This window comes from Pelophylax lessonae (assembly GCF_965119305.1).
Source record: "Pelophylax lessonae genome assembly, chromosome: 1".
NCBI classification, from domain to species: domain Eukaryota; kingdom Metazoa; phylum Chordata; class Amphibia; order Anura; family Ranidae; genus Pelophylax; species Pelophylax lessonae.
Window position 1 is genome coordinate 334,874,293 of NC_138768.1, and position 12,655 is coordinate 334,886,947.

A 12,655-nucleotide genomic window follows, 5' to 3' on the forward strand; every position below is an offset into this window, starting at 1 on the left:
AAGTTAGCTTACTATTTAACACTTACAAAACAAAGGCCAAAAATGTGATCTGAGAGTGCCATGGTGCATTAATATCCCCAGTAACTAGATTACATGCTAAAAGAATTTCATTTTTATCCTAAAAATTTTATCTGCGCAGGAAAATAGAATAAAGTCCATTACACACTATAAGAAAATCGAACGACTGTTCAGTTTTCCTTGATGTTTTACAGCAGGTTGAAGCCAAGGATGGTACTAATTGTACGAATAAATTCTCGTACGACAAAGGCGCTTTTTTTTTTCTTTTGTATTAAATTTTCTCGTACAAAAACTGCATATTAATCGAAAATAAAGTAAACAAAAATTGTTAATTCTGTTTATGTACCAGAATAATTTTGAAGTTTGTCCCTTCAGAAGTTTTCATTTGGAAAGTCTGAATGGAATGTTGAAAGTTGTGTACACATAAGAAAATCAAACGATCATGCCTGATTTTTTTTTTCTATTTTCTCATAATGTGTGCTAAACTTTAGAATTCATCCTGTAACTTCCAAGAAGTTAACAGTGTTGTGTGCCTTATTTGGCTGCATGTATTCAGTGGACAGGGTCTTCTTCATCTAACTGGGAACACAGGAAAGCATCTACTGATTGAAGGAGTCATTAGAACTTTTAGTAACCTTTTGATGACAGTGAAAATTATGTGTAAGTCTTTTAAATTGAACTTTAGGTTTACTTTAAATGATAAAGATGGAACAATGAAACATCACTTCTAATTGTTTTTAAACTTTTTAAATCTCGGTTTCCTTATAATGTTGTTCCATTTTTTAAATAAAACTCAAAACAAATTGCAGTTCCTCAATGACTGGAAATCAGAAAAAGTTTATAAATACCATGTTTGTTACTCAGATGTAAAGCTATAACGATAATGTATACTTTTGGCTCTGTATGTATGTAACAACCACTGTATGCTACTTCTAGATGCAACCAATATACAGTAGCAAATCTCTTTAAAATGTATTCACATGAACAGCAACATGAGGTCCAAAGACAATGCACTACATTGAATAGAGTGAATATCATTTTTTTTTTACTGTGCATGTTGGCAATTTGTTTAAAATAACTTTAAATATTGAGTGTGTGTGTGTGTGTGTTTCTCGGTGACTGTTATTTTCATGTTGGTCATTTTTTTATGTGCATTAATTCTATGTCTAATGTCTCAGCTTCTTCAGCCAAAATGGGTCTAGTAGAAACCAAGCTGGCCATAATTCCTGGAGCAGGTAAGACTGCTTATTTTATTAACTTTAAATAAAAGTAAAAGGATTTATACTTCTAATAAGAAATATGTGCAATTGTTATGTTTCTGCATTACAAAAAAAAGCTGGCAATAGGCAAAACTTACCAAAAATATGAATTTGCATTTTTCTATTATTATGTTGCCCTGTAATACAGGGGAATTATAATGTACCAGTATATTATATTGTACAAAAAGCGAAGCAGACACTAAGCTAGTAATGAATTTACACAAATAGTAAATGCAGAAAACTGACATTTTATATCGCGTCTAAAATGTAAAAGCAACATCAGAGTAAAAAAAATGGTTGTCATGGCATATTGTATATAACACACATATCGACAACATTTGAATAACTGTTATTTTTATGTTTAAAATAGTTTCTTCAGCTTGAAGTATACAAGGCAGCATGGGGAAGCTCAAGTTCATAATAGGGATGATTCTGATATAGTTCCAAAAGTACCACTGTGGCTCAAAATGTATAGGGTCCAGAAATATTTACACAGAATATAGATGAATAAAGCACTTGGGCTAGGTGGCATACACCCATGTGTCCCAAAATAATTGAGCTCTGTCATTTCAAAGTCATTGTTTCTAATTTTAGGGACTTTTTAATGACTGGAAAAGTACCACTGAATTGGCGTAAGGCCAATGTGGTTCCATACATTTTAATAGGGATCACAATTTTTACCAATTAGCTGCAGACCTGTTAGTTTAACTTCTATAATTGGGAAGATACTGAAGAGTTTACTAAAAGACCGCATAAACAAGTTTTTGCTAGAAAAAAATATTTTAAGCAATAGACCGCATGGATTCATAAGACAGAAGTTGTTAAACAAATCTGATTTCTTTTTATTAAGAGGTTAGCAAAAACTTAAATAAAAGAGTTGCTTGGATTTATGAAAAGCGTTTGACACAGTTCCCCATACATGGCTAATGTGTAAGGTAAAATCTACAGGCTTGGATAGATCAGTTTGTAAATGGGTAAACAAACTTGCTAAAAGACCGTTTTCAGAGAGTATCGGTTAATGATTCATACTCCTAATGGTCTAAGATTATTAGTGGTGTAACCCAAGGTTTCTGTATTTGGACCATTAAATTTAAATATCCTTGTAAATGATATTGGGTCTGGGAATAAAAGTACAATTTCAGTCTTTGCAGATGACACCAAGCTATGCAGTGGAATAACTTCCTTACAGAATGTCTCCAACTTAGAAGCTGACCTCAATGCACTGTTTAATTAGGCAACTGCTGTATGTGGCAAATGAGGTTTAATGCTGATAATTGTAAAGGGATGCACTTGGGGGCTAAGAATATGCATGCATTATACAAAATAGGGGGGAGTACAACTGGGTGAATAAATGGTGAAGGATCTGGGTGTTCTGATCGATCATAAGCTTAATAATAGCATGCAATGCCAAGCTTCGGTTTCCAAAGTGAGCAAAGTCCTTTCTTATATTGAGAGGTAAAGACTCCAGAGAGAAAGATATAATGTTTTCCCCTGTACAAATCATTTGTAATATCTCATCTAGGGATGCACCGAAATAAAAATTCTGGGCCGAAACCGAAAATGCAGGATTCCTTTGGCCAAAAACCGAAAATTACTTTTTTCCCCCAAATGATTTTAAAATAGATAGAACAGGGGCATACACCAAAAACAGGCAGCGACGTACACCTGTCACTGCCACCCTGTCACAGTAAATGTACTGTGACGGGTTGGTATGTGGTTAATTTAATTACCAATGGTATTTGTATTATGCAGCATGAGGGGGTTAATGTATTGCCACTGCTGGTCACTGATGCATTAGTGACCGACCAGTGGCAGTTAATTAACCCCTTTGTGCTGCATTAGTGCAACCAGTATCAGTGTTAATTAACACTGGTTACACTGATACTGGTTGCACTAATGCAGCACAAAGGGGTTAATTAACTGCCACTGGTTGATCACTAATGCATCAGTGACCAGCAGTGGCAATACATTAACCCCATCATGCTGTATAATACTAATACCATTGGTAACCTCGCCTCAGCATCCCCCCCTGCCTCAGCGTCCCTCCCCCTGCCTCAGCGTCCCCCCCCCCCTGCCCCGCCTGATAGGGAAGTGAAGCGCTCACTTAGTTACAGCTATTAGCGGCCGCTCGCCCGCCCGGTGTGTTAGTTCATTCATGCACATTGCAGTAGTAGTGACATCACCGGGAGGCGGGCCGCCGGCCAGAGGCGGGTCTTTTGTAACCTGCACTGCGCCTGTGGCGGCCATCAGTAATATCAGCATCTTTAACCCATTTTCGGCCGAAATGGAAAAAGCCCATTTTCGGCCGAAAATTTCGGTGCACCACTAATCTCATTTAGAATATGCAATTCAGTTTTGGGCACCAGTTCACAAAAACAATATCGGGAAACTGGAGAGAGTGCGGAGAAGGGCAGCCAAACTGAAAAGAGGCATGGAGGAGCTCCGCTATGAGGAAAGACTAGCTGAACTGAATTTATTCTCTTTGAGAACAGGAGATTAAGGAGTGATATGATCAACATGAACACATATATAAGTGGTCCATATAGTGAACTTGGTGTAGAGTTATTCACTTTAAGGTCATCACAGAGAACAGTGGGACAACTGTGGGTAAAGGATTGTGTATATGGAGGTTTTTTTGTGTGTGTTTTGTTGTGTTTTTTGTTTTTGTTTTTCTCTGTGGATTGAACTGGATGAACTTGTGTCTTTTTTTTTTCAGCCAGACTATGTAATTATGTTTGTGTCACTTATGACTTACTGCAGTGTTGGAAAATTTGGGATCGAATTTTCACAGGCCAAGGTTACATTTTCATATTTCCAGTTCGGGCCTAGGTAGATGCCTGTCTGTGTTCCTGTTAGGGAGATTTGCTGTCTTTAAGTGGTCTGACCACCGGTGTTTCTGGTAATGAAAGTAAGGGTACATCGAGTTGACACCATATCAGGAATAGTGGAGAAATCTTCCAAATGGGACAGTTGTTCTGATTATCACTTACATTGTAAAGATATCATCAATTACTAATGGGTCTACAGTACAGCAAGTGAAGAGAAATCTCCCTAATAAGACAGATAGCAGAAAAAAACTGACAGAAGTTTTAACACTCTAATACTTAATAAGAGGATACATATATGGTACAGTCTGACAATAGCAATAACACAGCAGTTCTTGTTTTTTATGAATTCCCCTTGTAACATAGTTTTAGGGCTTGTTAATCTATTCTTCTCTGTTAGACTAATTTTGTTCAACAATGCACTGTGTTTTGTAAATGAGCAGGGGAGATCCCGTCATTCAGCTGCTTCTCCTTCATTCACAGAACGGATGCATTGTGGGACAATATTAGTTGGAGTTCTGTGAATGATGGAGAGAGAAGAAGTTGGTGGATGAGTTGCATTTTTCTCAGTAGCAGTAGCTTCTGTTAACCTTTACAGTGCTGAAAACAGCCACTCAGAACAGTGTCCAGTGGCTCTGAAGGAGACATAGCAGGGAAGATTTTTTTACCAGAAGCAGCTGCCTGCAAGTAATGGGATGCAAACCCTTACATTACCAGGGAGGGCTATAATATCAGCCCCACCAGGTATTAGAGTACCCGTATTTATTACGTTGAGTACTGTGTCTCATTACATACTATTCTCTTGGCACACCAGCTGATGTGCTCTATGCCAATCTTTGCTGGCTGATGACGCTTGGTAGCGTACGTGCGTTTTTATCCAACTTTTTTTGATGACTCTGATGTTTCATCCACCCTCCTTCCTTGTTGGTTACCAATCTTTCTACCTATATCGTCATTGCCTATTGACGATATACAGAACATTGATCCATTATCTCCTAGAGGAAGCTTAAGGCGCAACATGTCGAGCAATATGGCTCAACGGAACTCTATGACCTATTGCTAAACACATCGTCCGATCTTCCTGGGAAGACAGCATATTCTCCTGTCACCTGCGGTTATGATCATTTCGATGTGAAGCATCATTGAATTTTTTATTGCTATTTTTGTTGTATATTTTCCCACCACCTTACCAACAATGTAACTGCCCAATCTGTTGTTGATGTATCAATTTGTTTCCCTCCATACATGGGATATATTATTGCTATGTGTCTTTCGTGACTTTTTGTTGATGATTTTATATGAAGTATTTAATAAAATGTTATATTTTTAAGTATCCAGTGCCTGCAAAGTCCACGTTTCTTTTTTCCAATTTTTCCAAACCCTTACATTAAACTAATTTGTTTGGTACTTTGCCTTGAATAAATAATATACTAAGCTTCGGGTTTAAGTAAGTGAAAAACAACCAACTAATTCCAGCTACCCTTTTTAAACATTTAAAACAGTAGTTAATTTTTTTCTTTTGGAGAAAAGGTTAAACCATATGAATAAAAGCTAACCATTGTAAGCACCCTAACAGTGTTATATGGTTTGTCACAACCCCTGTAGCCTATCACTTTTGCTGAACAGTTTAGTTTGCATGCAGATGTGAAGAAACCTATAAATACAGGCATAAGAAATAAAACTCATATACTGAATACCATCATTAAAGGTATTACCATATACAATTACCAGGTACAATATTTCTTGATGGTACATTAGGGAACAAGGGATTAGTATTCAGGTTTCACTGGAATATGCTGCTGCTTTCGGGAAATTGGTCACTGGCAAAACAAAACTGTAAGTAACACGTTGGTGACCCCTCCTACCCCTAGCATGCCTTAGTTTTTTGCTGGTGTCCCAGTAGAAAACAGATGTCTTCTCTCCTCTCAGAAAAAAATGTTCTTTGTTTTTATGAAAATTTATTTATGATTTATTTGCCTCAGTTGCTGCAGAGCCAGAAGGGCTCATTTTGCTGTTTTGTGGATTGACTGCTCTTCGGAATTGCCACAGAAGCCATACCTGAAACCCTCTGTGAAGAAGTAGGTCCAGCCTGTAAAGTGTCTTTTGGTACTTAACTGACCCTGACATAGGGCACCTTAGGTACCTACTAACAACATGAGGGCACCATCCTTTGAAAGTAATAAATTAATAAATAAATGTGAAAAAGAGCAGCTGCCCCTTTTAATATTTGGATTCCTATGGAGAAGATTTGGAAATCTGTGTACAGGATTTACATTTTTTTTTTTATTTGTTGGCTGCTTTTTCGGCTGCTACCTTCTGGTGAGTGTAAATCTCACCCGGGCACGTGGAAGAGCACATTTTCACATTAAGAATAAGTCACCTAATATATGATTTCAAAAGATCACGGTGATTGGGGATTTCTTTTTAACAAAGTTGCACTTTATATTATACATAAGGACATTTTGATTTATTTTATTACAGGTTATTGTACACCAATTGTATAAAAAGGCTAGTGCCTACTTTTTGTTGATTTCTGAACCTAGGTAGCTATGGTCAACATGCTTTGGGCATGCAACATTATCATTTTGTTGCCCTTTTTTTTCCGGCCTGTCCTTGCACCTTGGGTCTTGACCAAGCTACTGTTCCCTGTTCTCACTCTGATACTTAGGACATCCTCCTAGTGGAATATCTGGATGACTTTCTTCTGAGAAGAATTGACTTAGGCACTGTCAGCCAATGTCCAATGGACCAGGCAAATCCTAAATCTCCAGAAATCAGCACTGGATTCATCCTAATGCTTTGAGTAACATTCTGAGAGCATGTGAAAAGAGGTTGCAGTTCCTGATAAGCAAGTTCAAGCTTGCCTTGGTGTGGTAGGTCAATGTGGAATTGGAAAATTCCTTCCTCCCAGTGGTTTGCATGGTGATCACAATGAATCCCAGCCCTTTGGGCTAGGGAGGAGTGCTAGGTACCCTCTCAGTACAAGGGACCTGGCCCCAAAGGAAGCTCGATTCTATCAATATTCTTGAACTTGGTGGAATTCAGTTACCTTTTCAACCTTGGACCTATTGTTTGCAGGGTTATCCTACAATGATTCAGCGGCCAAATTCCACAGCAGTTTCTTACAGCAACCACCAGGGAGGCACCGAAGTCTTGTGGGACAAAGTGAAGGGGATCAGTTTCTGGCTTGGACAGAACTTTTCTTTCCAGCCCTGACTGATGTTCGTTTCCCAGGTGAACTTTATCAGTCATCAACATCTGGCCTTTAGAGAATGGTCTGTGCATCCTGAATTATTTCAAGACTCCTGTCGCAGGTGGACGACAATAGATATGAACCACCCTTCAACAACTAGCTCAGCAGGTTTGTCTCCATTTCCAAAGATTCAATAGCCTTCACAGTGGACGGCCTGGTGACTTTGTAGGATCAGCTCAGCCTGATCTATACATTTCCCCCTCTTAAGCACTTTCCTTGCCTACCTCTCAGGATTGTGGGTAAAAGGGTGGGCTTCAATGCCCCAACACTCCTTATATGCATCGGTGGGTGGCCATGTTTCAGTGCTGAGAGTGTACTCACTGCGAGTTCCCAGCACAGAAACCAAATGCCAAAAACAGCTTTCTGTCTGGAGTAACAATCAGTAGCCTGGCAGGACAGCATATGACTGACTGTCTTTATATTGTGTATTTTGAAATATTTGCCATTTAAATAGTAAAACAAAACATGTATTGGCCTGGCTGTCAGACAACCAGTTACACCATATATCAATGTGTGTCTTTTTTTCTAGTATGGTTATTAGAATTTCTGAAACCAGAAAACGAGAAAATCTCTTTTAGAACCCACCAATTTCAGAACATTAAATTATATCACAGTATATATACTGCTAGCCTTAGCTGAAAACCTTACCATTTTATGACTTTACTCTTTTGATCTCTGTTAAATTCTCTGGTAAAGAGGGTTATTTATAGAAGCATAGCACATCAAAACATAAATGAAGATATCCCAGTACATTCCATTTACTAAAGTACATAGCCAGTCATTTTTGCATTTTAAATTGCAGTACTTTAGGTGAATGAGTGTTTCATTTAGCTCCATCATAATTACTGCCCAGATAATGTGAAATTTAGTGATAATCTTAGAAATACATTTTCTGTTTGTGGCATGTGTGTATTTACTAGCATCTACTATAAACAAAATGGTATATTTCTACATAAAGTGACATTCTCAAGCAGTGTGACTGCAATAGATAATATAAACGTCTCCATTTTTGGCTTAGATTATTCAAGAGCCTGAGACTGGGAGTTTATAATGTTAGTACAAAATATTAGTTACCAAAATGTCAAATGTGCATCTGTGTTCCAGAGTTGCACAGCAAGATTTTGCCACACTGTATGTTCTGACTGCAGTAAGTGAACTGGTGTATACATTCACTGGCCACTTTATTAGGTACACCTGTTCAATTTCTCAGTAACACAAATTGGTAATCAGCCAATCACATGGCAGAAACTCAATGTATTTAGGCATCTAGACGTGGTGAAGATGACTTTCTGAAGTTCAAGATGAGCATCAGAATAAGGAAGAACGGGAATTTAAGTTACTTTGAACGTGCCATAGTTGTTGGTGCCAGATGGGCTGGTCTGAGTATTTAAAAAACTGTTGATCTACTGGGATTTTCACGCCAAACCATCTCTAGGATTTACAGAGAATGGTCCGAAAAAGAGAAAATATCCCGTGAGTGGCAGTTGTGAGGAGGAAAATGCCTTGTTGTTGTAAGAGGAGAATGGGCAGACTGGTTCAAGATGATAGGCAACAGTGACTCAAATAACCACTCGTTACAACCAAGGTATGCAGAATACCATCTCTGAATGCACAACACATCAAACCTTGAAGCAGGTGGGCTACAGCAGCAGAAGACCACATGGGTGCCACTCCTGTCAGCTAAGAACAGAAAACTGAGGCTACTATTTTCACAGGCTCACCAAAACGGGACAATAGAATATTAGGAAAAGTTGCCTGGTCTGATGAATCTATATTTCAGCTGCGACATTCAGATGGTAGGATCAGAATTTGGCGTAAATAAAGTATTGATCCATCCTGCCTTGCATCAATGGTTCATGCTGTTGGTGGTGGTATTTTGATGTGGGGGATATTTTCTTGGCACACTTTGGGCCCCTTCGTATCAATTGAGCATCGTTTAAACGCCATGTCGTACCTGAGTATTATTGCTGGCCATGTCCATCCCTTTATGACTACAGTGTTCCCATCTTCTCTTGGCTACTTCCAGCAGGATAACGCACCATGTCACAAAGCTCAAATCATCTCACCACTGGTTTCTTGAACATGACAATGAGGTCACTGTACTCCAATGGCCTCCACAGTCACCAGATCTCAATCCAATAGAGAACCTTAGGGATGTGGTGGAACGGGAGATTTGCATCATGGATGTGCAGCCAATAAATTGTGCAGCAACTGCGTGATGCTATCATGTCAATATGGACCAAAATCTGAGGAATGTTGGACCTTGTTGAATCTATGCCACGTAGAATTAAGGCAGTTCTGAAGGCAAAATGGGGTCCAACCCGGCACTAGTAAGGTGTACGTAATAAAGTGGCTGATGAGTCTATACTCACTATAAGCAATCATTCTCAGGAGGTTGAAGAATTTGCTTAAGTAAGAAATCAAAAGAATCTTGTGGATTCTCACCAGTTGCCATCACCAGTTGCCAAAATGTGAAGGGCACGAATGTGCATACTACCTAAAATATGAGTTTTTAAATTAGAAACAAGTAGCAGATAGTAGATCTCCTACCAAAAGAGTGGAATGTTGCCAGCTTGGAAACTAGCAAAAATCACTGAACCTGTTCCTCTGAAGTAAGAGTGAGGTTTCAAAAGTTTAAAGTACTAAGTTTCTCAACATTCACGTTTACAAGATAGTAAATACCCTTTAATAGTAGAGATTTGTACTTTGCCACTGCCAGCCTTCTTTTAACCACTTTACGTCTGCTCACAGTAATACTACTGCGGCAGAGTGGCTCGTTATCGTCTGACGACGTAGTATTAACGTCGTCAGACACTCCCCCTTCTGGGCGGCGCTTGCGCGCCGCCGGAGGCTTTCTCCCGCTGTATTCATTCACAGCGGGAGTCGGGCCAGGGGAGGAGCATGGCGATCGCCGCTGCTCTGCCCCGATCGCCGGGGATCTAGTGTGGAGATCCGCCCGCCTGTGTAAACACAAGCGGACGGATCTCCATAGTGACAGGGAGTGACAGATCGGACTGTTCAGCATAGCTGGACATCCGATCTGTCCATGACTCACTCAGTCACCTCCCCCCACACACGTCAGTAAGCACCAGGCATACATTAACCCCTCCCTCTCCAATAAAATTAACCCCTTCCCTGCCAGTGTCATTTTTACAGTAACAGTGCATATATATAGCACTGATTACTGCAGTAATGTCACTGGTACCCCCAAAAGTGTCAAAAATGTCAGTCAAGGGTCCGATCTGTCCGCTGCAATGTCGCAGTCCCACAAAAAAAATCGCAGATCGCCGCCATTACGCGTTAAAAAAAAAACACCAAAAATGACATAAATCTTTCCCTTTGTTAGTAAACGCAATAACTTTTGCGCAAACCAATCAAAATACCCTTATTGCGATTTTTTTTACCAAACATAGGTAGCAGAAAACAAATTGGCCAAAAATTTTTTAAAAAAATTGTTTTTTACATCTTTTTTGGGGGGAATTTCATATAAAAAAATGTTAAAAATATTGTTATTTTTTCAAAATAAACGCTCTTTTTTTGTTTATAGCGCAAAAAGTAAAAGTCACACAGGTGATCAAATACCACCAAAAGAAAGCTCTGTTTGTGGGAAAAAAAGGACGTAAATTTCGTTTGGGTACGGCGTCGCACGACCGCGCAATTGTCAGTTGAAGTTGCACAGCGCCGAATCGCAAAAAGTGGCCTGGACGGAAGACAGCAAAATCCTCCGGTGGTAAAGTGGTTAAAATGCTGGCTGCCAGGTTGATCTTGTGGCCTCAATACTTTCGCTGACCTAGAAAAAGTATGAAGCCAGTAAAGTCAGAACATTTTATCCGTATACCTGTTCTATACCTGTAACTCAGAAAACCAACACAAAAGCCATGCAAATATTATTTATAGAAGTCGGCAATAGAAATCTATATGTTTTTACCTGTGCAGATTTCCTTTTCCAATTAGTCTTCCTGCTGCATCAGGTAATTTATTGTTACACATTTTCCTTATTGTCCAATGGAAGCACAGGATAGTAGTAATTATTGGACATGTGGGTTATACTGCTGCCTACAGGAGGTTTTGACATTGGCAAACAAAACTTTTCAGGAAGCCTCTGTGTAGCCCCACTTCCAACCATCATGCCTCCGTTTTTTGTTACTGGGCTAGGAGATTGGATGCCTTTTCCTTGGATCTAGTTTCTTCACAACAGTTCTTCTGGATCAACGCATCATCAGCAACAGCTTTAGCAGCTGTACCCAGAACCTGCTTGACTGAAAATTGTGGGGATAGCCTGAAATGTGACCTTTGGGCACTGGACTCTGATTTCTGGTGCTTTCCAGACCTGTCTGTACTGTGATACAGGCAGTAGGTTTGTTCTTAAAGAGGAAGTAAACCCTCCTCTACAACTTGTACCTATAGGTAAGCCTATATTAAGGCTTACCTATAGGTACTGTAAATTTCTCCTAAACATGCACCGTTTAGGAGATATTTACTTTGCATGCAGCCAGTGACGTCACTGGTGCATGCGCTCTGAAGGAACGGCCGCTCGTGCCGTTTCTTCAGAGCCCCGTGCCATTATCGTCGGCTCCCGCATGCGCGGGAGTGACATCATCGCGGCTCCAGCCAATCATTTGGCCGGATGCCGCAAACCCGGAAGAAGGGCGATAGAACAATGTCGCCCATGGACAGGTAAGCGGTCGGCACTGCGGGGGCTTCGTTCTTAGGTAAGTATTTCATAATGAGCTAGTATGTGATGCATACTAGCTCATTATGTGTTTTTCTTTCAGGTGTTCGTTTAAAAAAAAAAAACTTTTTTTTACAACCTCTTTAAGTTGAATTTGTATGCAAGTTGGAACAAGTACATTTTTTAAGTGTAACTCCAGCCAAAGAAATGACTTCTAAGTTTTTTGGATAGCATACAGAAGAGTTAACACCCCTGTAATGTTTGTTTTGCTGTCTGTGCCCCAATCAAAAGATTTAACCTCACTTTCTTTCCCTGTGACAACTGGATTTTGAAAATTTTGGGTTGTCGTGGAAACAAGGATTGGTGATAAAGCTTCAGTGGAGACCCCTTTTTTCCATGATAACTCTTCCAGGAGTGAATTTCCCTTCCTGGGGGTAGATTTTCTCTAACTTCCTGTTGTCTCCCTCCATTTGTAAGTATGAGTAATTTGTAAGTCGGATGTATGTAACTCTGGGACTACCTTTAGTTCCCCACAGAGCACTTTTCAAATCTAGAGTGTGGTACATACTCTGGCATAATCTATTCTAGGCAAGCTCTCTTGATGAGTAAGCTTTTGAGCTGAAGTATA

The 12,655-nt window shown here is 39.5% G+C and overlaps 1 protein-coding gene across 1 annotated transcript in view; it reads left to right on the top strand.

Moving 5' to 3' along the window:
- The window catches only part of AUH (AU RNA binding methylglutaconyl-CoA hydratase), a 445,506-nt gene that overhangs the window by 223,877 nt on the left and 208,974 nt on the right, over window positions 1-12,655 (top strand). The window contains exon 6 of the mRNA XM_082264199.1: window positions 1,197-1,253. Within this exon, the coding sequence (XP_082120325.1) occupies window positions 1,197-1,253 (57 nt within the window). The remainder of the gene's footprint in view (window positions 1-1,196; window positions 1,254-12,655) is intronic.